General features: G+C 40.5%; 1 protein-coding gene across 1 annotated transcript in view; it reads left to right on the top strand.

Annotated features, from left to right (window-relative positions):
* HECW1 (HECT, C2 and WW domain containing E3 ubiquitin protein ligase 1) overlaps window positions 1-26,905 on the top strand; it is a gene marked incomplete at its 5' end in the record, with an annotated part of 197,544 nt that overhangs the window by 153,070 nt on the left and 17,569 nt on the right. The window contains 6 exons of the mRNA XM_082044587.1: window positions 1,540-1,623; window positions 2,688-2,797; window positions 5,512-5,632; window positions 7,391-7,504; window positions 10,369-10,521; window positions 26,532-26,630. Of these exons, the coding sequence (XP_081900713.1) occupies window positions 1,540-1,623; window positions 2,688-2,797; window positions 5,512-5,632; window positions 7,391-7,504; window positions 10,369-10,521; window positions 26,532-26,630 (681 nt within the window). The remainder of the gene's footprint in view (window positions 1-1,539; window positions 1,624-2,687; window positions 2,798-5,511; window positions 5,633-7,390; window positions 7,505-10,368; window positions 10,522-26,531; window positions 26,631-26,905) is intronic.

The raw sequence follows: 26,905 nt of genomic DNA, 5'->3' as shown, positions 1-26,905 counted from the left end.
TTCTTTCTTATGACTTAATGATAGTCCTTTCCAAGGTAATTATGTTGCATCTTTCTTTTTCTTATGCCCATTCCTTTCGTATTAGGTTTTAAGAAGAAAAAAAGGGAGAAGAAAAAACAGAACCAAGAGCCAGTACAACTTAAACTCATTCTAATTCCAGAGGTTAAATTAATTGTTTTGGCCAGGAACCTGAGCTGGCATTAGTCAGTCTCAGCAATACCAGTGTGCACCAGCTAAGCGTTTGACCAAGAATTTCGTTTGTACAGTGCAGTAAAAACTGCAGCTGCGGGACTGGTAAAGGAGAGGAGGAAGAGCAAGGGAAGGACATTCAAGTTCCTGCAGTGCAGTTTCTGCTGATAGCCTTACTGACTTGTTGTTTACCTGTGAAGGCCAGACAAAGAGTTCTTTGGGTGTAAAAATTAAAATTCCTTCCTGAAGGAATTAATACAGTCAAATAAAGTGAGGGAGACAGAGTGAAAAACGCTCCCAGAATTCAAGATGTAAATTTCTGTAACTGAGAATTTTTTTATCTTCACTATCAAATTATTCCAGACTATTTTTCTTTCTTAGCTGTAATTGGAATTCTTGTTTTGCAGAGAACAGAAGATGCTTTTATCTCCTTTTGAGCAGAGAACAAAATTGGCTAGTGATATGGACTAGACAGCTTAGCCAGTGCGTAATGAGATTTGTAACAGGATATTGAGCCCTTTGCCTCCAGGTCATTGCTTTGATTTAACCTTAGGTCAGGAGTGATCCCAAGCTACCATCTAACGCTTGTACAGCAGGTTTTAACCAAACCCCTAGAAGACAAAAGTCCATCTTTTACAGTGCTTGATTCTGCAATACATTGCAGCCCCACCAAGTAAGGCACTAAAGCACATGCTTGACTTGAGGTAGAATCTTCTGACTTGAAACTAGAATAATATTCTTGGACACTGCAATGCTTTAGAAAGACACTGCCAGATGGGGGTGTAGATCTGTATCTTCCATGATCCTAATCTGCTGATAGCATCCTGTCCTGTGTTTCCCATGCCTTACAGGCGTTCATTTAAACAACAAAATGTATGATTTTACTAATGTACTGTATAACCTCTGTATGATCAATTAATATCAAGTATATGTTAGTGTTGCTTGCCAGATAGAACAGACAGAGGTAAAGGAAGTGGTATTATGTGAAATTCTGTTAACAAAAGGCGATATACTAGTTGTAGCCCTAAACAAAAAGTCTATCAGTAACCTTAGCTATAGTGCTACACATAAGCTTAGAGGACTAAGAAACATTCTGTTTTCTAAAATACGGTATAAAATCTCTTGCTTTTGGATCAGAAAACCGAGTGATATAAAATAGATTAATTTTTGCAAGTTTGTTAGTGTGATTAGAAAAGGAATCAAGATGTTAAGATGTTTGCCATTTTTGTAAGGAAAGAAACAGGAACTGGCAAAATACCAAGGAATAATAAGTCTTTGCATAGTTCATGCCTTGATAATGGCGTGTTCTTTTTTTCCTTTCTTCTCATCTCAATATTGTTTATGTTTCAGGGAGAAGATCCATTACATTCGGACAGAGGGTACACATGGGCTTGAAAAGTTGTCCTGTGATGCAGATTTAGTAATTCTGCTGAGGTAATCAATTTGATCAAGAGCATAATGTCATGATTTGTGGCACCAGAGATGCTGGCTGGCTCTTTCTCTGCATAATTGAAAAAAATTTGTGAAATCTTCCAGGTCATTTGTGATTAGAATAGGATTCATCGTTACTCATAGTCATCCAAAACAGTAATTCTGCCAGAGTATATATCTGTCAACCCTTACTTCCTGGAAGGCAGCCTCCATCAGTGCAGTAAACTCCATCCCCAGGCAGCTCAATCAATATAGCTGTTACCATCAAGTAGCAGATAAAAAAGAATCAGGTCAAAATGTTCCCTTTTAATGGAAAAATTCTTGGTTGTCTTTTTTAGGTTGTTGTTTTAAAAAAAAAAAAAAAAGAGGAAAAATCTTGTCTTTCTCAGTACGAGTACATAACGCAAGTGCTCACAAAATTCCTAGTTTTACTGCAGTAGTGCTGCTCACACGTAGGGCCAGGCCACACTCATGAAACCTCAACATGCAATGCATTGAGCATTGTTTGGGTAATGTAGATTTGGGACCAGGGAGCTTGCCCTTTAGGTTGTAGTGCCTTTTATTCAGCACAGGTAAGGACTTACTTTTTTGTCTTGGTCTTACATGGAAGACATCACATTTCTGAGTTGCTTTTGCTGTGCTATATAGCACTGCCTGATGCAAGGAGTTTACCACCTATTACCATCAACTTAATCCATTCCTATTAACTTAATCTGAATGGCCAAAGAGCTGAGCTATGTGAAAGCGTGTGAACCAAGAAAAACAACCTGGGAGACAGATGTGTGTATCTTTGCTTCTCAGTTCTAACGTGTTGAAGCTGTCCCTGTTTACTACATAGCCTTAGAACTTTACCTCTCTACCAGTAGATTGAGCCACTGTGTTAACATGAAATATCTAATAAAATTCATTTTGTTCTTCTCGGTTACTGGTGACCATGCCTGATTTGGGAAACCTGTGGATTTTATGAATCCATGTGTTCATGGATTCAAACTTATGACCACAGCAGACTTGCATTCCTTCCTGTGATGAATGTGAACCAAATCTCTCCCTATCGCTTTTCCATGCAGCCTTTTTGAAGAGGATATTATGTCCTACATACCACTGCAGGCTGCCTTCCATCCTGGTTACAGTTTCTCTCCTCGCTGCTCACCCTGTTCATCGCCCCAAAATTCTCCAGGTAAGGGGATGAGAAAGAGAATACAAAACCTTGCATTTATACTCTTTCTCTTAATAAATACAAAGGGGCAGATTCAGAGCTAGCATTAGTTGTCAGCCTGCTAATTCCAGCGCCCACTCCAAATCTGACTGCAGCTGCTTTTTTGCTGGATCTTTTCCATTGCTGTTATGCATCAGTTGAAGAATTAACAGTAGCTGAAACACAGAGATCAGAAATTGCCCATATGGAAGAAAGTGTTTTCCTGCTTTTTATGTAGTTGGAAAATATTAGGACAAGAGAATGGTGCACTACAAATATAATTCAGTGACATAGAAGAGCATTCATGTTATGTGAGAGGAGCAAAGAGAAGCTTCCAAATCGAAGGCATATTGCAATACTTCCAGTAGAATCATAGAATGTCCAGAGTTGGAAGGGACCCACAAGGATCATCGAGTCCAACTCCTGTCCCTCCATGTGACAACTCCACAGTTCACACCATGTGTCTGAGGGCCTTGTCCAGTCTCTTCTTGAACACTGCCAGGCTTGGGGCCATGACACCTCCCTGGGGAGCCTGTTCCAGTGCTCCACCACCCTCTGCGTGAAGAACCTTTTCCTAATGTTCATCCTGAACCTCCCCTGGCACATCTTCCTGCTGTTCCCTTGGGTTCTGTCATTGGTCACCAGAGAGAAGAGTTTTGCGCCTGCCCCTCCTCCTCCCCTTGTGAGGAAGCTGTAGCTGCCATGAGGTCTCCTCTCAGTCTCCTCCAGGCTGAACAAACCAAGTGACTTTAGCCACTCTTCATACGGCTTCCCCTCCAAACCCCTCACCAGCTTTGTGGCCCTCTTCTGCACTCTCTCTAGTAGCTTAGTATCCTTTTTATACTGTGGCACCTGTAAAGTACCATAAAGTACTCTTGGAAAGTTCAATCTCCTCTGCTTGGGGTTCTGAAGACTCCTTCCCAAGACTCATCTACAGTGTGTTTCAAAAAGATGGACCTAATTTGAAATCACTATATATCTGAAACTGGGACCATCTTTTTGAAACACTCTGTTTTAAGACCTGAGGGGATCATCATGATCATCTAGTCTGACCTCCTGTGTTGATCCCATTAACTTAGGTTTGATGGGAAACATATTTTCCAGAAAGACATTATGTCTGAGAAGGTTATTTCCAGCTGTGGTATGTCTCTGTAGTTATTGTTTATGCTATAGAAATTTGAGGAGCTAATGTCTCCCTTTTGCCAAGATATACAACCCCCACCACAGCCTCACTGCATGGCTGTGTCCAGTCGCCACTTTGAGCGAACTGACAGAAATGTGATCTGGAAAAATCCATTTTTGGTTGAGCTTTTTAAACGTTCATTTAAATTATCTGGTTTCAAATAAAATTAATCGACAAGAAACATTCACATCTTGGAGGTGGCTCTGGAAAATTGAAAGGTTTTTTGATGTGAGGAAGTTAAATGCTGAACCTTTGCCTTTGGGAGAACAGTTTTGTCAGAATGTCCTATTGTCATTAATGAATTTGAACACCATTGTAAATACAGTTTCCCTCCTCTACATGAGCATCAGGACAGATTAGAAACAAGTCTCCTGCAAGACGAAAACCAAAATATTTGCTAAGAATATGATTTTAGAGAATGTTAGAAGAACTGCACTAGTCTTTTCCCATTCTTGTGAAAAGACAAGGGCAAATATTCATTTGTGGCAACATGCTGTCTGTTTGTTTATTTCTGCTACTGGTTACACAGCCCATGAGAACACCCATTCTCTTGTGTCTTGGGGGAAAAAAGGTCTAGCAGAAAAAGAAGTGTTGCGAGGGATTCTTTGTGCACTGCATGTAAATATGTCTTTCTGTTCTACCAAAAGAAACAATTAGTAACGTACTTCCCTGGTGGCAACCATGATACTTTGTGCTCCCACTAAATGTGATTTTTTTTTCCTTCCTGTGGAGGATTTTCTGCTAGATTTCTTGTTAAAAGGGCTTGTTTTTATTATGTTCTGTAATGAGATAGGGAAGTGGGATTTCATGGATCCATGATGGCATGGCACTTGTTCATACAAAAGGACTAATCAACTGCTTTGAGAATATGGGCTTCAAAACAAAACAGGTCCCAAATTGCTAAAAATCTGCTGTATATGTGAATCATAATAGGAAAACGTAGCATTTCTTGCTGACAGAAATCCTTCTCAATGCCACAAAGAGGTTTGTGTTGATAGCTGGAAGTGTTTAATATACAGTCAGATTAACTCAGGGAAACCCGATTCCCAGCTTGGCTAGGGTGCTAGGCTCCAGTGAGAAGCATTGCTTTGCGCTCCAGAGGTTTAATCCTGCCAAGTAAGAAGATCTCCTATACAGTGCAGAGGAGAAAGATCTCTTAAAATTGCAAAAGGGAAAGAAAACCTAAATACCATTGACCGTGAGTGGGAGTTAAGTCTTTCTCATGCCTTTCCGATCCTTGAATTTCCATTCAGATCAATCACAGTTAAAGGCTGAGGCAACACAAAGGCACACACAAGGCAAGCTTAATGGTTCTTTTAGTGAAGAAGATATAGCCCCTGGAACTTACAACCGCATTAATGCCAGGTAGAACAAAAATAATACAGAGTGCACAGTATACCTGTATAAAGTTTCTAACTCATTAGTTAGGCAGTTCTGTCTGGAAAATCAGCTGCATGATCTGGAAAAATTTAAAGCCCCTTACACTTTAGGATGCTGTTCATTTTCCCTCCAGGACTGCAGCGAGCAAGTGCAAGAGCACCTTCTCCATACCGGAGGGACTTCGAAGCCAAGCTGCGCAATTTCTATCGAAAACTTGAAGCCAAAGGGTATGGGCAAGGTCCAGGTAAAATTAAGTGAGTATTTTGATAACTTACTCAAATAGTTTTAACATGGTGTCTTTTGTCATTATCCATGAATGAAGACTCTGATAGGGGGTGGGAAACACAGCAGAGATTACATTTTGTACATGAACCATCAGGGCAAGATAAGGTCTTAGTATATCCTGAAAAAAAGTGACCTTCAAGAGGCTTTTGTGTGGTAGTTTTATTTCTTATAGATTTATATTCTCGTACACTGCCATTCCCTAACTATTTAACAGGGAGGTTGGTATTCCTACCTGTAATTTGCTAGTAGGGAGATCCATTCAGTCAAATGTCCACCAGAGATTATTAACAGCCATTGTAATGATGGAATGACTCCAAATCCTTTGGTTCTACACATCAGTAAAACTCAGGATCTGAGTATGACCCTACAGAAGCCTGTACATGCAGGTTTAGCTTTCAGTAGTTCTTTGTGTTGGTAGCCCTCCTGAATTTGAACTAGAGAGATTTCTGCCTCTCTTCAGGTATTTTGGGGATCTCGTTCACTTGGTCGTGGGGTTTGCTTTCCAGACATCTTGTTAGTTGGCTTTTGAGTCTGTACCTACTTGTGCTCAATCTAGTTATCCAACTTGGCCAAAGGAATTATGTGTTTCTGAGGTATTTCCTGGGCATTTGGTTGATTTTATGCATCAGGTTGGCTTCCTACTAAATCACCTCTGTTGTGGGGGGAAAAAAAGTGTGAAGCCAAGCAATTTATTCCAGGCAAACACCATCATAAAAATATTCTTACAGAGCTGGGAAGTCCTAACCATTGGTTATCTCTTTTGGTGTCCTGCTTATCTGGGTCCAAGGCAGTCATGAAATACATTTTAGAAGGTCTGTCTTAAAATGTCTGTGAACATATGAATGAGAAGGATTTCTTGCACAGGTGGTGTTTAAATGTACAATTTATTAAGTTGTTTTAGAGGTTGGCAGTGGAGTGAGAGGTCTGTTACCTAAACAGAGGCTGATAATCCCTTTCCCTACCCTGCTACAGAAGCAGTATTTCCATGGACATTCACTGGATTAAATCCAGGAAGAGTTTGGGGCCAGTCCCAGACAGCTGTGACCTCATATACACAGGAAACTCACAGCCCCCTCTACCATACAAATTTGTACACTGAGGGTGTTACAGAGGGTCTTAGCAGTAGAGCAACACTTCGAACCTAATCACAGCATTGAGAAGAAATTCACCTCTGAGGCCAATAGAAAAGCCTAATGAAACAACTCACTGGAAACCCATAATGGTCAAGTAGCATGTACACCAGTGGATGCTTTATTAAGTTTTCTAAGAATGAATCATAGAATGGTTTGGATTGGAAGGGACCATCAAAGGTCATCTAGTCCAACCCTCCTGCCATAAGCAAGGGTATCTTCAACCAGATCAGGTTGCTCAGAGCCCCATCCAGCCTGGCCTTGAATGTCTCCAGGGATGGGGCACCTACCACCTCTCTGGGCAACCTGTGCCAGTGTTTTACCACCCTCATTGTAAAAAATTTCTTCCTCATGTCTAGCCTGAATCTCCCCTCTTTTGGTTTAAAACCATTATCCCATGTCCTGTTGCAACAGACTCTGCTAAAAAGTCTGTCCCCATCTTTCTTATAGGACCCTTTAGGTATGGAAAGGCCTCAATAAGGTCCCCCTGGAGCCTTCTCTTCTCCAGGCTGAATGTCTCTCTTTACCAGCTCTTGTTTGCCTGCGGGCTCACATGAGATTCAGTCATTAGATCTCTATTTCTGCCTCCCTTTGCAGGTTAATTATACGACGTGACCACTTATTGGAAGGCACCTTCAACCAGGTAATGGCATATTCACGCAAGGAGCTCCAGCGGAACAAACTCTACGTCACGTTTGTTGGCGAGGAAGGGTAGGGAACCACAAAATGCTATCAGTTTTGAAGTAGCTGTTATGGTGCAAAACACAGAGTTGACTAAGGCTGAGCCTCCCTTGTTATGTAATGTTTCTTTGGTTTTGTTTTACCTCTGAGTAAGTGATTCATCTTAATCAGCTCAAACATTTGTTAAAAATAATAATAGCAATAATGCTTCATTTTCCCATAGCACCTTCCATCTAGATGTCTCAAAGTGACAATTTAAGTGGCTAAATCTAATGTCATTGTGTTGCCATAGCTATTTTAACTGGCTGGAAGGTAAAACTGAACTGCAGGCCCATGTTTACACACTGAATCAGTCTCCAGACAATAATTAGAGACCAGACCTTTATCCCCTTTGTCACTCTAATTCTTCAAAATGGGTCTGACTTTGTTTCAATTTTTTTTTACTTTGCATGCCATCTAATGATCATTTTTTATCCATATGTGGACTTCTTGTTTCTAGCTAAAGTGAGAAACATGAACCAGGTTCAATCCTTGCAGTTTAATTCACCCAGTTGGAAGCTGAAAGTAATAGAAGTCTCTTGAGAAGGTCTTCTCTCAGGAGACTTTCTGCCAGCCTTGCAAATCCGTGAGCTGTTCTTATATGATTAAAGCTCCTGATCTTTTGTTTCCAAATCTAAACAGAACCTTTCAAAGCCACCCTGGCTCACCTCAAGAGCTATGTTGTAATTGAGGCTTAATCCACATACTTTTGTAATGGAAAGACCATTGTGCATATTTCTAGTGTTCCATGTAACAAAGGCTTGAAATCGTATTTCAGTAGTTTTGCATACAAAGTTTCTTTAAAAAAAAAACAAAAAGCATTTAGATAGGTTTTCAGTTCCAAAAATACCAGAACAGAAAGGCTCTGGGGCAGCTCTTGGCATGTCTAGCAACTGCTGACGCTGTCAGCTCCAAGGTGGCGTGTCACCTGAAGAGCTTCTGCTGAGCTTAATTTGTCTGAGTCCAATGGAAAACAGAAGTCACCAATCTCAAAGAGAGTCACTTGGTGACCTCAATATCAGAGGTTTTCTTAACTCTTACTTTTTATACTCTGTGTTTATTTTTATACTCAGTGTTATTTGACAGAGGTCATCTCCACAGCTAGTTTTGCTTCTGGCTTGCAAGTAAAGCATAGACATGCAACATACCTCAGTTTGTGTTTCTGGAGTAGCGTTCTAGTATGCTAACACTGGCCAAAGTCACGTTGTTTTCCTCACATCTCTAATAACTTTTACTGTGTGAAGCATGGTACCCTTTGGAGAAATTATAAACAATTTGATTTGCAAATTCATTCATTCTTCATTGGTTCATTTACATCTGAAGATACATTCCCCCAGGGTTTCTGCTCTTTAATGCTAATATAGGTTCTGCTGGAGGGACTCCAAGATAACAATTCCCCACTGAAGAGCTGATGCTGTAAGGCCACGTGGTGCTGCATGGGCACAGCTTCCCATGTGTTTTGAAGCTAAAATGACATTGAAAATGAACTATGCTTTATGATGAGTTAATGTGTTCCCAGAAACACAATCCCTCGTCTCTCCTTGGAGCTTTTTTTGCAGGTGTTGTTTGTAGTTCTTTACTCCAGACACCATTAGGCTTAGCCTAGTATTTTAATGTCCGTTGAACCAGATCTGTTACATGATTAGCACTCGTGGTTCATGTGGCCTCATTACCATCCCATTTTGCTGTTGTGGCTTTAGACTCACCACATGGTCCTAGAGCTAAAGCTGCTCAAAGAGAAAAGTACTGAATCTCCAGATGTAAAACAGAGGAGGATGGGCCAGCCTGCCCTTTATCTTCTTTCTAGCTGCACAAATCAATCATTCAACCCCTTGTGGTTATGCTTCCATAACTTCAAACACAAAACAGAGCATTCCAATGCAGCTGCAGAGTTTTCCACTTACTTGACATTTGTTAAGTAGGAGGAATAGCGCCCACCTCAGAAAAATCTTTTGGCACACACGATATATGGCTACAAATCATTTGTTCATATTGCTACATGTAGATTTATTTTAGATTGAAAAACCTATCTACCATTATTAGAAGATGGTCTGTTTTTAATAAATCCATCACAGTTGGGGGTAATGCAGTCATGAAGCTTTTTTTATTTTTGTTTGTTTGTTTGTTTTTCAAGTTGAGATAATTGGAAACTTCTTGATTTAAAAGTTGAGTTTACAAAAAAAACCCAAGGAAGAAAGGTGACTCTCTACAGAGCAAAATAATGCAACAGCAAGGCCCAGCTTAAGGGGTACCACATGTGTTTGAAACTATCAGAAAAGTAAAGGAGCTTGGATGGAACAACTGAAGAATCACCATTCTATCTTAAGAGACACAGTTCTGTGGAGATTTGGTCTTGTTTAGCATTGACCTTGAGGTTATGCCTATAGCTAAGAACATATCTTTGTGGCTAGACTGCATCTTTGGTTACACCCCAGTGTAGGAGCTTAAGAGCAATTTCTGCTTCAGTCTGGGCTGTCTGGTCTCTGAACTCAGGTGTTCATAGGCAGTTCAAACCCACTCACTGAAAAGCGAGCCCTCTGCTAGCCAGCCAGCTAAGGCAAGGCTGAGCTTTGTAGCTGTGCCTTACTAAGCATTTGGAACAAAGGAAAAGAAACTACTTAAGGGATGTGTCTGAGTTGTGATTCCTCCCAGATCAAGGTGGATGCTGCTGAATTTTCAGCATCGTGACTGGTTCAGGGCTCAGAATCAACTTTTGAGAGGGGAGATACACCACGTTAGAAACACTTGACCACAAAGGTGTAAGTATTAGACAGCAGCCAGTGTAGGCAAAACCCAGGAAATTCACTGAAGTGGGAATGAGCCTCATTTTATCTTTTTTACATCTTCCTTTCCAGGTTGGACTACAGTGGCCCCTCCCGAGAATTCTTCTTCCTTCTGTCTCAGGAGCTCTTCAATCCCTATTATGGGCTGTTTGAGTATTCAGCCAATGATACCTACACTGTACAGATCAGCCCCATGTCTGCCTTTGTTGAAAATCATCTGGAATGGTAAGGACATTTAATGCAGAATTGAACAATCCTTTTAGAGCAATACAAAAATGGAAATGCAAAACACAAAAGCTGCTGGTTTAGACTAGACTACATACAAGTATCATTGCTTCTGCTGGGAAGAACTGGGAAGTAGCTTGGGAGAAGGAAGAGAGGGAGTAAGTGTAAATACAACAGCAGGCACTACTATTAGAATGTCTTGCTTGCATTACTTGCAATGTGATGTTCATGTACTTCTGCATCAATGGGAAAAAGACAGGGAGATGATCTCTGCTTAATCCAGGCCTTCTTTCCTTGGTCCCTTTCTGAGAATAGCAAGTGTGGTCTTTCTGTACATCAAGTAACACTGTGCTTGGAAGCTATACAGTGTTCTGTATGAGCCGCATTGCCACTCTGTACCTACTACAGGCCTTAAGAAAGGCCCAGTGAAAGCAGTTTCCCTTTTCTCCTCTGTCAGTGTCCCTCCCTGTGTGTAGCAAGGCCAGCAGAGTGAGCAGGTACTTCACCTCACCAAGTATGTGTGCAAACAGACAAATTGCTGATCTTGTTTCTTTATCAAAAATTCTGAATGCATATTGTGATCTCCTCATTTTTCTATCTGTCTGTCTGTCTTTGGGAGTTGTTTTCCCTTTGATAGTTTCAGATGTGGTTCAGTGGAGCCTGAGCTGCCAGCCCTGGGCATCGTTTGATTCCTTATGGGATTTCAGTGTGTCAAAGTAGTACTCACATGGGTTTGTTCCTATGATGTTTTTCTTTGCCTCACTGATCTCACTGTCTCTTCTTAGAGATCTTTTTTTACAATGGGAGGCAGTTCAGGCCCCTTTACAATTGCAAACAGCACATGCCCTTCTACTGTTGTAAACAAGTCCTCTTTTGCTTTGGCTTAGTGTGGGCGGGAGGTCAAGAACAACTGTCACCACTTTTAAGGTTGCAGTGGAAAAAAGGGATGTTGCTGGGACCTAGCATGATCCTTGCATTAGACTGTTTATCTGCTGACATTTGCAAGAAGAGAGTGACTTAGTTCTTAGAGCCTGTCCATCTCCTACTACGGTCCTGTTTATTAGACATTATGAAGTGGCTTTCTTGTTTTCAAGAAGAAATACAGTCTGTCTTTTGATCAGCTTAACAGGCAGCATGAATAAACTTTTGATTTAGGAGGCTATATTTGTGAAGATGCATTCTACCCACACTGTGAGCAAACTGGATGTAGGCCTCTTCCTCCAGAAATGGTGTTGCCCTGTTATCTCAGTAGTATTTGAAACAGGCCCTGACTCTTATCTGTTATAAATACTGTTGTGAAGAGTTCAGCTGACATTTTCTTAAGCGATAAATTCTCCTGCAAGAAGTATATACTTTGTTTGGTATCATTTTGTTCTTTGAGAGATTAAAGCATAGAGAGGCAGATTTTTAAAGGTATCCTGGGCATGTAGAACAGCAGAAAGATGCTTAATATGATTTTCAATAGCAGTTTCCATTTAAGTCAGAAATCAGTAGCAGTTAGACACTTAGGATCATATTTGTCCAACTACGTGTATCTGTGCAGGCTTCTTGTATACTTGTTATTTGGGCTTTGGGCATTTGGGATTTTCTTTTTTTAGGAAAGAGAAATGAAGTCCCTTGGACTGCAGAAGGAAACAAATGCTATGAATGAAGAGGTTTGTACGTAAAGTAGTGTAAATAGGGCAAGACTGCAGAACGCAAGGCAAAGATAAGAAATCCAGTAAGTGCTTGGTAATACTTCTTGAACCTGTTATGGAAATAACTGGCTGAGACCAGCAGTTTATAATTAGTCCAAAAGGTTTCATGATTGGCTTGTTAGATATCTAGACATTTTAAATGTTTTTATGCTGTCTGTGTTGATTGATCTCAGCTATTCATGTGTAACCTTAGACTACTGTATTCAGAAATCTGTGCAGCCAGCTAAGATGGGATTTGGAGCAAGCTTTTTAAAACTCAAAGAGTATGAATCTCCCCTAAAGGCTTTGTAAGGTAACTTCTCTGAGAGCACTGTGCTAACTTGGTTGTCATTATTTGTTCTTGAGGAATGGGGTTTCATGAAGTTCTCAGTCTTTCTCCAACTTTGTTCTCATCAAAGTCAGTCCCAAAACTTCTGTTTCTCAGATTCACTTGCTGATATGATTCCAACAAAGCCTCCTCCCTCTAACATGGAAGAAATAAAGATTATTTTCCTGTTCCCAAGTCTGTTATGAAACATCAGTTATTATAGATGGATGAATCAGTTTTGAGAGTTCAAGGGTCACAGATAATTAATATTCATTGTTTTTTCAAAGCTGGAAGTTTGATGCCAGTTATGAAAACCACACAACCACAATTGGTTTAGATTTGCAGATTTCTTGAACTGTATGTCTTTTGGTGCTGTGGGGCTAATAATTTATGGGGGATCTACCCCTGGTATGTTTTTTGTATAGTAATTCTGTAAGACCTATAGACACGTCTATATTAAGAACCAGGGCTAGCAGAAAATATCCCTCAAGATTATTTTACATTTTATCTTATTTAAGTGAACAGTGGTGAGTTTGAGATAAATACAACAAAAGGCAAAGATGTGAAGTTTTGTTCATATTGGCAGAATTGAGAAATACACTGCTCTTTTTCCCCTGGCCTAAAAGTTACAGTTTTGCCCCTGCTAATGGCTTATTTCATGCCTTGCTCTTTGTACAAACAGCATTCTGAGTCCAAAATGAGCACATCAAAGCACGGAGTAGCTGTATGTATGCCAAGTTAAGAAAGAGACATAATGACTGGAAAATATTTCTCATGTATGGAGAAACTGAGATTTAACACCTTTCCTGCAAGCTTCCATTGAATAAGACTTTTTCCTTCAGTTAACACATATGCCTGCTGAACACACAAAATACAAGATATCACATATTTTCAACCTAAAAATGTATTTTAAATCCCCCTGTATCTGAAAAGACACAATTATGTCTCTCTAGACCTAAGAAGTTTCATGATACACATTTTTATCTGCAAGCTACAGGATGTACCCAAAGCTCATAGCCAGAAGAACTACCTTTAATCCATGACAGTAAGGAGCCATTCTGTCTCATCTAGGTAACGTGTCTAGCTTTTTGCCTGGTTATTTGAAAGCATGTTCTAAAATACTGTTTACACCCCCACTTAAGGTAGTTCGCACTTCTCCAAGTAAGTAGGCAAAATGTGGTGGCAGCTGCTATATATTATTTCAGTGAAAAGAATATGGTTCAGCCCAGAAAGAATATCCTTGTCTTTGCTCTTGGTCAGGGGTTTTGGGCAACTGAGGTAGGGTGAGTCACTGAAGAATCCTTCTCAGGTTTTGTTCAATATGCTGGAAGACAGAGTAGTGAGGAATATTATATGTTTCTATCACAGAATGATTTGTTTAATCATGCTGTGATATACTGTGGTTTTCCTCAGTCTTTGTTTTGTCTGTGATTTTCTGTAGTATTTCCCTGCTTAGCTCTGGGGAAGAAAAATCATAAACTGGATGTTTGTTTCTCTGATGATTTCTGTATCATTTTCACCCAACCTGAAGAGTATTATCTCTGTTCTGTTTCATTGTTCCTATGGCTACCAACTTCAGATGTTTATGATTTGGCTGTCATCATAATATCACATATGAAGTTCTGCTTCTTAGAATAAATCAGTTTTCAGTGTTTTCTCATGAACTTTGCCTCCCTGCTGTGAGTACTTAATCAGATAGTGACAACAAAAGTTCCATTGTCTTTTCTGTTCACGAAACAGTGTGTTCACAAACTGCCGTCAGGTGGAAATCCAGTCTCTCTTTTTCACGGCTTCTGAGTGGGCCAAAGTTTTCCTTCAGAGCAGTCATGCCCACAGGAGTAATCCAGTAAGTTAATGTAATGCGATGCACTCTCTTTGAGAGACAGCACCGTACTCATGACACGATCATCTACACCAGACTTTTTGTCCCCAGATCACTTGCCTGGTCTTTCATCTGATTCACCCCGGCAAGCCTTTTCACATCATCTACTTTTGAATTTTTAGTTCATCGCATGTTTGTAAATGTAGAACCACAGCCAGGAATGTGAAAAGCAGCCCAGTCTCTGCATAGAAGACCAGATGGCTTTGACAGATAAAATCATTCACAGACATTCATTTGGAGATCTGAGGGATGTTAACTTGAAACATCTTCTTCTGTGTTTTCATAGCAAATTAATGACAGCATGGTTTTGTAACAATTAGACATTTGCAGACCTTGCTGTGACATTTATGCAACCAAAAAGCAGCACCCCAGTATCACAGTTATTTTGAAGGTATTTACAGCTTGCTAATCATACTTAGCATTCTGTATCCATCTCAGAAAAGTCCTGTTGTGTTTTATTTGTTTTTCTTTAAATGAAATTTAGTACATTTCTGTAGCAGAACCTTACTAGAAAGTTGAAGACTTGGGAGTAAAATGTTTTTGTACAGAACCGCACTGAAGACCTGATGATATAGTCAGACCCAGTGGCCCATGTCCCCAGGACCTGTAGACTGATTCCTGGCTGCAATGTCCTAATGAACTCCATTAACTTAACACTCATTTGGAACTGCTTTGGGGCAGGAATTTTTTCATTCACTTCCTATACTTAACCTTCCTTTCTGCCCTCCAATGCCCCTCGTATTCTAGTCTGTGCTGCTGAATGGAGTCAGACAGGAAACTTGCATGTATTTCTACATGCAAGCCTGTGGCGCCCACTCTCCATGCAGGCGTGAACTTGCTTTCCCTCTGCTCCAAGCCAGTTGACGTGGTTGCTGCAGCACCGAGCTGATAAAATATAGACTGCCTCCCATCTGGGCTAATAACTTCAGGCTTGGTGCTGCCTCGGTTGCTTTTACGTGCTCTGGCAAGCGTGGCACATGGGTAGAGTGTGAGTATACCCCCAGACAAACTCTGACCTCTTATTTATTTTGTGTAAACAAGAAACGACATAGCCGTCACTATCCATCTCAGGCATGGCAAAGAATGCAGGGCATTGTTTTCCCCTTTTTTCATTTTAATAAACCCAAGAAGAACCAAGAATGTTGCAACTTCAGCTGTCCTTTCTTTTTAGAGAGCTTGGTTGGCTTTCTTAACCCAGTTTCCTTAGGAGTTGTGCCTTGTGCAATTGCCCTGCCTGTCCATCAGCTGTTTTCCTAATCAGTTTGAGACCTATTTGACAGGAAGGTAGACATCTCAAAGATACTAATTTCCTAAAAGCTTTGCGAAACTTGTGGCTGTGTGAAGAACAGAGATGCAGAAGAGTGCCACGGTGAAGGCAGGCTGGTGAGCTCAAGAGTTACCTGTTGTGTTTGGCCTCTTGACTGGCCAGTTATCACGAGCGAGCTGACAGGTCCATCACAGGCACAGGCTGTGAAGCAGCTGCATCATCTTCCTCGGTAGCCTGAGGATGTGAGGGGGAGCTGTGGAAGCTTAGGGGAGGCAGAAGGGAGAACCTGGAGATACGCCAAAGTGTGGGAAGGACTAGCAGAGATGTGTAGGAGGAACTGAAGCCATCGCAGTGTGGTAACGTAGGACCATCAGAGGCAGATCTATAGGAAACAAAGCTCCGTTAATCCTGCTTCGTGGAGAACTTATTTCAATTGAAGTCTTTTTAAAGAAAGTGGCAAATGGCTTCATGACCTAGTGGGTTGTATTCAGATGCTGACCAGCTCATAGGATGGATTTAGACACATTCTGTGGCTCGTTATAGAAACATATGGCCCAATACCTGTTTTATCAAGGGAGTCAGAAACACTGAGTTTGGTTTTGGGCTCAAAGAAGCCAGTCATGTAGTTCTGTGTTTGGGGGAGGAATTAATTTAGAAGACCAATCTTGCTGCCATCTTGAAGGGACCTGTTTAAGCTAAACTCCAAAAAGTCATCCTCTTGAAACTCCAAGCTGATGTAGCACCCCAGAGGGGGCATCCAGATACATCCAGTTGGTTTTGAAATTTAGATCATTACCTCTTTGCCTCAGTTTCCAAATGAAGAGATTTCCTAGTATGTAATCAACTTGAAATCCATTTGATGTATACTAATGCTCTGAACTGCTTTGAAATTCTCAGATGAAAGGCACCATAGAACACCAAGGCTTTTAATGTTACATTACACTATAAATTTTAATTACTAGCAATATCTTACTATAAATAAATTATGTTTGCATGAGAAATTTTCAAGCACTATTGTAAATCTTCTGGACAAGAATGATATTAAAATAAATATGCAGCTGACATCATTTTATAAGACCTTTTCAATATGTGAAAAGAGTAAGTTACTGAAATGCCTTCTTGCTGCTACGCTGTGATCTCTCTCAATGCCTTCTGTACTTAAGTAAACTTTGATTTTCCTATTAAGTTTGATGTATGACTACATCACATACAGCCTGCCTCAACAGCTGGTTAATTATTTATTAAGGGTCAGGAGAAATTGGAAGATTAAAGGCAAACCAAAGTGAAGGAGGGAAAAAAAAAACACATTCTCCCCAAGCTTCTACAGCAACCAGTTTTTTAAAAAAGTTTCTGCTTTATATTTATGTTATTCTTGACTTTGTCTCTTAATGGGGGATTTTTTCACGTTCTTTTGAAGACTTGAATGGCGATATAACACGGGTTGAAAGTAAAGATGTCTCTTCTTGCTTCATTTTCCCTTCTCTGAATCTCATCTTGCATAGCACTGCTGCCATAATTACTGTTTGGATTGAGGGAAAGGCAGGTGTTCTATTCTGTTGTATTTTTTACAGAAGCCGTCTTTATATTTTTTTCCCCTTGCTTAAGGCCATTTAGTCTTTTGCAACTTTGCGGATTAAATTTGCCCAGAGATGGAAGACTCCACGTGAAAAATCTCTGTAGTGCGTCTCCACCTTGCATGTGATAGAGGAGAAAAGGGTAAAATCCACACTGACTCAGAGCATGTGGGGCTGCAGGGAAGCACCAGGGTGGGCAGTGATTGTGTGTTTATTTGTAGTGATGAAAAACTCCCAGGGAGTGATGAATGTCCTTGTATCTCTTGTTCCAGCCACACTGGAATGGCGAGGCTGAGCTGTCACTGTGAAGTATTGCTCAGCTGTCTTTGCCCCTCCTTATTTTCCTCAGACTTTGGTGAGGTAAAGAAAAGTCAGAGCAGGTGCACAAATTCCCAAGCTAACCTTTTTTTTTTATTTGTAAACATAATTCATGGATCAAAAGAAAGACTGCTTGCAGAGCAGAATTGTTTTCAGTAAATCACCCCAATTCATTTTGGGTATTTTTGAGTAGAAAGGGCATTTCTCTTTGTGTAGGTATCTCCCTGGGATATTTTGAAAGTTAGAAGTTTCATTTGTCCATGGAAAATTATTCTTCATTTCAGTATGTTACCCTAGTGTTACATTTAAATGCAGTAAAAGGGAAGATTAAAGATTTAAATTGTTCTGAATGTATTTAAAGGGAGAAAGGCAATGCCAAGTTTGTCAGTTTGCCTCAACTTGGGACAGGAATATTTTTCAAAATCTCAATAAAATTATGGAGAATGAGAAAAATCCTGACCTTTCCATCCTCTGTGAAAAAAAATATGTATTTAATAACAGGAGTACAGAACTGTAAATTTGGCATTTTATGTCTGATTGAAGGAACATTTTGATTGATTTTACATTGTGACTTATGACTTGCATTCTGGAAAAGACAGACTAGAAACTGCAATCATTTAACTTTGTTTGAAAGATTCATAAAGGAACAGTAAATAAGTTTTGTGGACTTCGGAACAGCAAAACAAAGGTCAAGGTCTGCTGCATTCTGCATGTTCCCAGGAGAAGACGGGAGCTGTCATTTTGCAGCGGTTTTAGTACAAGGTGGAGGTGTTCAATGGTTTGCAAAACCGGACCTAAACCAGACTTTGAAACAATTAATAGCATGTGTGAATTTTAGCGCACATATTTCTGAGTTTACTTGGTCAAGAAGCTTCATTTCAAGAGGCAGGGATCGTGAGCTGAACGGCAGCACAGTGCAAACCCATGTATACGGCGTCCAGACTGGAGGTGGTGGGTCCCCATGGCTCTGCACTGCAGGCTCCCTGTTTGCAGAGAGCTCAAGGAAATCTCCATCGTGCTTCAGCACACGGCGTAAACATTCCTGGGTGCTTGCCACTGAGTTTCTGAAGAGCAGCCTCTCTCGTGATTAAATACACCAAACAGGCTGGAAAGGATGTGACTTCTTTGAGTGAGAATAAGTCAGTTATTGTGGCTTCAGTGTTCATAGTTAGCCATTGAAGGAAAATGTGCGGTCATTTGGCTTGTGTTTTTATGGCCTTCTTGTCTGGCAGATGACTCAATCTGTGGATTTTCCCCTGTAGCTTGACTAATTTGTTTCAACACATGGCAAAGCTATGGAAAGCAAACATAAATCATGCAATGTACAAAATGTTACCAATTCATAGGTTTACAAAGTGCCCCCCATCCCCAGCTTTTGACTGAAAAATCAAAATCTCTTGTTAAAAATACTCTTTTGCTGGCTTAAAAAAAATAAAAATAAAAATAAAAAAAAACAAACAATAAAAAATCATCAGACTGAGTTGATCTATAAGGAGCAGATCATAAGCTAGTGCTGATTCACAAAATTACATACTGTTTTGTAGAATAAAGTAAAGAATGTGGAATAGACTACACAACTGAAATGGAGCTGGAGCTCAGAGGACTATGATTCCATTGCTGTCTCTACCGCTTGTTTTCTGGATAACATTAGATAAGTCATTTTGCTTCTGGACTTAAGTTTTCTCATTTGTCAAACGAAGTATTGGCACTGATCTTCTCAGTAAACTGCTTTGATATTTGCTAGTCAAAAATACAGTCTAGGATCTGGGAATCACAAAATCGTAGATGTTTGTAATCTTCTAGCCAGCAGTTCATACCTCAGTCTGCATCTCCTCTGTAATTACAGCGCTGTGCAAATGCAGCTGTAACTGTTGCTTTGTGAGCATTTACCTGGAGCCGCTGGGTGGTTAAACTAAGGAGTCCTCCTGAAAGTAACTATTAGATAGATTGCATTTAGAGAAACCTGAGGAGATGATGTGAATTTCCCTTACCTACATTTCCGTTACCTATGTTTCTTCTCTGTGGCACAATTAGTCTTTTAACGTTTCCTGACACTTCTTTTGTGGTGAGTATAGCCAGGGTATAAGGACGATGAAAAGACATTTTGAGTGAAAATGAAACATAGCTAGGTTAGGGAGAAGGAAAAAACTTGAAGGATTTGATTATGTTAAATAAAGAAGCAATAAGGTTTTCATTATCTCATTGTTTTTCACTTACTGGTAAATCAGGCTTCAGGAATGGTTTGAGGCTTAGTTGCTAATTCAAGGTACATGAGCTCCAGAGATTTAGAAGGACGTGGACAGTTCATGTTTCCATCGTGTGTAAGCAATAGCTCTTTTTCATGTGGTTGCTCTTTAGTACTGAGAGTTGTGTTCCATTTGCAGATAGATCCAGAAAATACAAACAGGACAAGCCCTTGGTGGAGCGTCAGTATTGCCCTGGCATTTTGCAGCAGAAAATTTATATATCATTTAGCAATTAGCTGAGAGGTTGACTCACACAAACTTGTTCACTATATGAAACTCAGGTGCCCAGCAAGAGTAAAAATATCCAAAGGAAGGCTGGCAGGAGAAGGCTTACTGCTGTAGATCTTCACCTGGAGAAAATTGCCAGTTCAGGATTTGAAGCTTAATAGAAGCTTATTTGTACCAGGTTGCTTTTCTCTCCGAAAATCAGTTTTCATCTTTTTTTTTTTTTTTTTTTTTTTTTTGATCTTGTTTAATTTCAATTCTTGGGTGATGTGCATATATTTCACACATCTCTGAACACCCTCTTTACATTTTATGACAATCTGCAAGCAGGCCTGCTGGGCTGTTATACTTTCCATACGCTTTACAAGTGGGGCTACTTAAGAAAGGCCAGTGCTTTCTTTAAATGAGTGTTACAAATTTCCTTTAAAATATAGTTAGATATCATAACTTTTACAGATATGTAAGCAGACAGAGTATTATCAAAGAGGGGCTGGTGGAATATGCTTCTTCATCTTTTGATGCCTGAATGATATGCCTTGGCTCTGAGTAGAATATATCCTCTGTTAAGTCCAAATAACATTTGCAGGGGCTGTGGGGGTAAATCCCTGTAGTGTATATTTAACATCCACCAGTTTCCAGGCTGGAAATCTGAACAAACAGTTGCTCCCTGTCAGCACTCCTAAGTTTTTCCTTTCGATTTTGATTTGGAAAACAGACTGAAAATTAAGCTTATCTGACAGAATTTTCTATGGTTTCATAGTGAGGAAGTATAAAATTAGCCTTAAAAAATCAGTAACTGTCTGAAAACCTGGAATTAATTTTGACTATAAATGAGATAAGATTAATTTCAGTATTTAGAACGTTACTCAAAGGAGATTCAAATGAAAACAACAAAGCTTGGTCAGGTGGTTCATTACTATTCCTTTAGAAGAAGTGTGTGGGGATCTGGAGTAAGTTATCAGGTGGGATGCTGGTGTAGTTAGAGGTGGGATAAGTTCTCAGCACAACATTGGAGAATGCCGTGTGTAAGTGAAACACCATTATATCTTTATCTCTCTGAGAATTTTTCATATTAGAGATGGATATAAGAAAAGAAAAGAAAACAAGCTAACAATTACTTATTACTCCTCATACTGGAATTCTCCTCCACGACTAATTTAGAAATCATTTTACCTTTTCTCTTTAATGTGCTGAGACTTCACGTACTTTTGTCTCCTGGCCTTTGTAAGAGCCATTCCTTTCATATTAATGACACATGAGCTCATCAGATTCCTGAACTGAAGAGGCATCGTGCTGGAATGCTGCAGCGTCCACCTCTGAGCCTGCAGATATGCGGAGCAAATTTACCACAACACCAAATAACATGGTAGCAAAGAGGCGGTCTGCAAAGGTTGCAGATGCAAGTCGGATAAACAGAATGGCGTTAGCTATCCCAGCCTGCGTGGCTACCCTTTCTGACAATAGATCGCTTCATGTCATCACACTAATCCATTCAAATGTTCTGTCATCTGTGTGAGGTGAGGTTAAATAAGCACAGCAAACTAAAGAAAGGCTTTTGTTAATGAAGGCTGATAGAGGTGTGGATTTGATCCGCTGCCAAGGGTTTGCAAAGATGATCTGATCTATTGCTAGGTTGTTGCTCTGTAGATGTAGCTCATTACAGGACACGTTGATCATGTCCTGAACTGAGCCAACACAAGGATATATGCTATTAATGTATAGACACGCACCTCTGGTACATCTGCCTGACACACTGCCAGTTCTGATTAAAATTCATAGTTTATGAAGCCAGACAGAGTTGCTGTAGCCATCTGGTCACCTTTTTTGCAAAATACACATTCTTAGAACTTTATTGCATTTAAAAAAATAATTGTTCTTCATTTTAATAATGCTAGTGCTAGCGATTCCACCAAAATTCAGAAATCAGTAATCAGTACATTTTCCTTTGCGTGTCATCCCACCCTCCAAATCACAAGATTGTGAATCGCAATATTTTCGGCTGTAAGAATGGATTTTTAGTTCCTTTAATCAATAGTTTCTGGCTTTCAGGATGCTCACGATTGTCTTTATAACAATGGAGGTTTTAACTACCCTTTAAAATAAGCTTTACCACAACCTCTGAAACCCATGATGCCTGGTTTCCTACAAATTTGGGTTTCATGACTGAATTCTCTGTTATCTAATAAGATGCATAATGATGTCTAATAAGATGGTCAGAGTGAAGCCTTTCCCACAACTGGGCCCTTCTAAATACTTTCCCCTTTTTAGATTCTCTGGTATCTAGTAATAGTTGAGATTAGGTCCAATCTCTGCCACTGTGGAAGGACAAATAGGCTCTCCAGCTGCATCCACCTGCCAAATGGCATTCTCCCTTAGAAGAGCTGCCAAGGGCAGAAATCCTGTACCACAGAGCAGCCTCATTTGTTCAGCCTGTCTTTCAGGTGGCCAAAAGTTCATCTGCACGATTAAACATGCAAAAGCTTTAAAACTGGTGCAACAGAATGTGTAGATTTGTCTTACAGATGAAAGCAAGTTTTCAGTAGTCTTGGGAAAGGAAAATTACATTTTCAAGTTTGATGTGAACAATATTATATTCGTCTCTCTTGAGCCCTTTGAATATTTTTTCACAAGCTACTGCATCAAGAAGGGCAGGCTTAAACCCAGATGATGTGTTTGAGTGAAATAAGGTTGGCAAGATTTTCAGTCTTTTTAATCCCATCAGGTGCTTCCTCTATTTAGGATTTAAAGTTTCTCATATCTTAGCCGATTTAGCCTACAAGGCTTACTTACCAAAGCATCCCCTATAGAATGATAAAAAACATTCTTCCGCTGTACACATAGATTACAATTTTGTCAAGGTACATCATTCTCCATCCGAATCCCAGGAAGGACTGTCATATAAAGCAGAGCTGCGTTCATTCAACCAGTTCAGAGAGCCCTCTGACAAAGGGCCATTATGTGTCCTGCCTTACTCCACTGCTATATGATAAGGACCAGAGTAAATTAAATTTCCTGTGACTCACCTGCAATTGGAAGAAAATATATTGCTTAGTTGCTGCTACGGCATATGGATTTGTCTCTCCCTGTGTACACTGACATGCAGTAAGTATGCAGAGAGTCCCACTGAGGAGAACAAGCCTGTTATTTTGCAACAGGCTGTTGTGAAAACAGGCTGTTACAGGGGCACCTGCAGCCTCCAGAAGGAAAGGAAGTTAGCTGGGTAGTGTGGAAACTCCTGCAAATGGTTTGAGTAGTGTAGTTAAAAGCCAGAAAGCAGGTGCACACAATATTCTTATTGAGTGGACAAACAGTGTCAATAGCCAGGCAAACCAGAGCACCTCTCCTGCTCGTTAATTCTGTCTCTTGTTCCACCATTTCCTGTTCATTAATTCCCTCCCGTGTTTGGCCTCTATGCTGGAGCAATATTACTCAGACTCAATCATTGTCTCTGAAAGGGAAGGGTGTTGAAAGAAAAGGCCAGAGCAAAACCTCACATTCCCCAACTCTGCCAAGCTATCCTTCCTGCGAGAAAGAAATCAAGCAAGCATTTTACGCTTCCTTAGAAAGATAAATGTAAGTCAAGGTATGTGCCCTCCAGACAGGATTTACCTTTGTGCTGCTTATTCTGTCAAGAGAACTTGTGGGGTTTTTTTATGAAGGGACTATCTCACCTATCTCTAAATCTCACCCATGCTTTAAATCCTTCAGGAAGAAATGAACACAAAAGTCTGGCTTTGTTTTAACTGGCTTTTGTAAGGAGGGCAATTTGTTTCTTCTTGCATTTTTGTAAGTTTTGATATATTTCAAGTGGGACTGTTATGCTTGGCTGATTATGGTGGCAGCTTGATGGACTGTATGGACACACACACAGACTGTATAGTCGTCCTTTGAGGACAGTAGCAAACACCTCCCTTGTGGAAGGCATCCACTGACTCACCATGGTTCTCAGTGCACTGCTGGACCAGAGTAGTGCTGCACTTGGTCCCACGCTCTGTCCAGAAATGGTAAGGGGCCAGAGGACCTTCTGTTACACCACTCTTCAGATTGGAGAGTCAGATAAAGCAAGTCTCTGCAGAGATACCAAAGCTTTGTGCAGGGGAAGAAGGGTTTGTGAGCTGGAGAGCTCACACACTTTGGCTGTGAAGCAGTGTGTCTGCTGGGGTGGTACGGAGCTGCCAAGAAATACAGTCGGCAACATAGCTTTTTTTTCCGTGGTATTCACAGGCACTCAGAGTGGCAATATCTCGTTTATTATTTCATCTCTTTTATCCAGACCAGTTAGTACTGAGCTTTCTTTTCCTACACAGTACCACTGAAAGGGCAGGGACTGTGAAGCCACGATCGGGCCCCCAGCTTGAGCAAGACCTGATGTGTCCCAGAGGGCTGCAAGTGCCAGGCCAGACCGATGGATCACACAACCTAGAGTTGCTCTACCCACATTTTCTCTATGCTGACCCACCAGATTTAGTCTTTTCACCCAGAAACACTGCCCATGGCTTTTGGATGGATACAGTTCTGCCATGAGGCACTAATTCAAATTAAACATGCCATTAACGGCTACTGTAACATATGCTCATGATTGTAAACACCTCGGTCTAGGTGCGTTACCCTTTGGTGTCAGCTTTGCCTGAATGCCCTCAAAGCCACATAGAGGTACAGAAGTGATACAAGCAGCAAGGAGAAAACTGACACTGTTTGCACATTCAAGCAATTTCTTAACAGAAACAGCGTTCCCAAATCCCTGACACTTTCCTTGGGAATTCACTTCCAGTTTTACTTTATTCCAAACGGCTCCTGCCTACCCAGCCTGCACACTCAAGTAGCCATGGGATGAGCGTTGTGTTGCGGAACACCCAGTGCTTATATTAATAGTATTTTCATTCAGCATTTGCTTTCAAAATGTACAGGGATGGATGGAGGGGGGATGGTGAAGAACAAAACCAAAAAAGCCGACATGCGTTATTTAGCACAAATGGACTTGATTATAGATCCTGAAGGTGCTATAAAACTGATGGATTACAGGCTCAGCATTTCTGGGATTTGAGCTGTCTGGCTTCCACTGTACTTTCATTGTGTCAGCTCCCTCTCTTTTCATTACTTTTTGCTGGAAACATTGCACCACAGCACAAATGAAGTGAAGCAGGTCCTAACTAGGCCCAACAGCTGCCTTTTGTTGCTGCTGTGGAAACAGCTGTAAGGGGGTTATATAATCACTCTTCTGTTAGCGGTCAGCTGCATATCATAAGCACCTTTCTTGGATGCAGGGGACCTGGAGGCAGCTCCTGTGGTGATGCAAATGCTAATTGGGCCCACAGCATGCTATTCTGTGTCCCATTTGACATACTAAGCACTTGTTGTTCTGTCCCATGAGCATAAAATTGACTGAACGGGTATTCAGCACCGCTTTTATTACAATAAGACTCATTTTTCATTCATCTGAGGGAGGGATCTTCGCACTGGTTCCTGTAGTGGAAGGGATGGTTTCTTGGCCTTTTGATCTGTTTCTCATCTTTTGTGCAATAAGACTTTGATGTCAGTCAGCTCAGGCTTGGAGAACTTATATTTGGGATGTTGGATTTTTTTCATTTCCTATTTTACAAATAAGAAAGTTTTGAATGGCTGATGAGGTTTGATTTTACAAAAAACAAACTCACCTGGACTCACACTAGTTCTGTGTTTTCTGTCTGAGATTACTGATTTTAAACCAGATCTGATGGAAGAATATCTAATGAGTCACAGAAGAAATCAAAGAAAGGAAAATTTAACTAGCTTATCATCACAGGTCATAGCTTGCAATGGGCAGGGCGCTATTTGGGTGTACTTGGAGCAGGACTAGGGATCATTGTTCTTAGAAAACAGAAACAAACACAAGAGCATGAAAATACTGGAGACAGCTGAGCATCAGCATTAAGAAAGTGGTCTGGGAACACCTTGCCTGAGCTTTAGATACTGATTTGAATATGTGTCCTTGGTCACAACAGTTAATTTATTGTATTTGCACTTTAGTTCCCCCCATGAAGTCAACTCTCTACCCTGTGAAATACTTTAAAGGCCCACCTTGGAAAGGGTTGTTACCAGTCAGAAACTGCATATACTGACTTACTGAATGTCCTTTGCAGCTTTTCTGATAGTATGTTCTTTGCTGAGGTGAAGTATTACAGTATTTCACTGGCTAAATATTGCGTTTGATGGAGACAGTCTCTATCACAACATTCAACTAAAGATCACAGAAGGTGAATCTTCAGAGTGTTTATTGGTTTGGCACAGGAGAGCATATAACATGCCAGCAGCAAGTGTGGGTAGTGTAGGAGATAGATCACTAAGAGATCCGTTATTGATCAGAGGGGCAAGGGGTGGTCTTGGGTATCTGCTCAGGAAAAAATGAATAACTATAAGAAACCAAATCAGAAACAAAGAACAGTTGCTACCTGTGTGCGTTTCTATGCTGAATGTCTTGAGTTATACTTCATTTACTCTGCCTTTTTCTATCCCAGGTTCAGGTTCAGCGGTCGTATTCTGGGCCTTGCTCTCATTCATCAGTACCTTCTTGATGCTTTCTTCACAAGGCCATTCTACAAAGCACTACTAAGGCTGTAAGTAAAAGCATTCAGCCTTGCAGAAACCATACAAAACTGTGATCCTGCAGTGAGTCCTACAGAGACAAAGACCTTCCTGGAGTTGTTTTGAGCACTCTGACCTTTCCACTGTTGGTTCATTGGGTCTGTGATAGAAAACAAACATTTTATTTTTTCTTTACTTTCTCTAAGAACATAAATACTGACTGTGTTGAAAAAAATGCATAGTAAGTATGACATTTAGGAACACACCTTTAGAAGTACTGACCCATAATTCCAGAGTTTACTAATGA

Source organism: Streptopelia decaocto, assembly GCF_964273445.1.
Source record: "Streptopelia decaocto genome assembly, chromosome: 2".
Taxonomy (NCBI): Eukaryota; Metazoa; Chordata; class Aves; order Columbiformes; family Columbidae; genus Streptopelia; species Streptopelia decaocto.
Note: the sequence above shows the minus strand (reverse complement) of the source record. Positions and strands in the feature narration are given on the sequence as shown.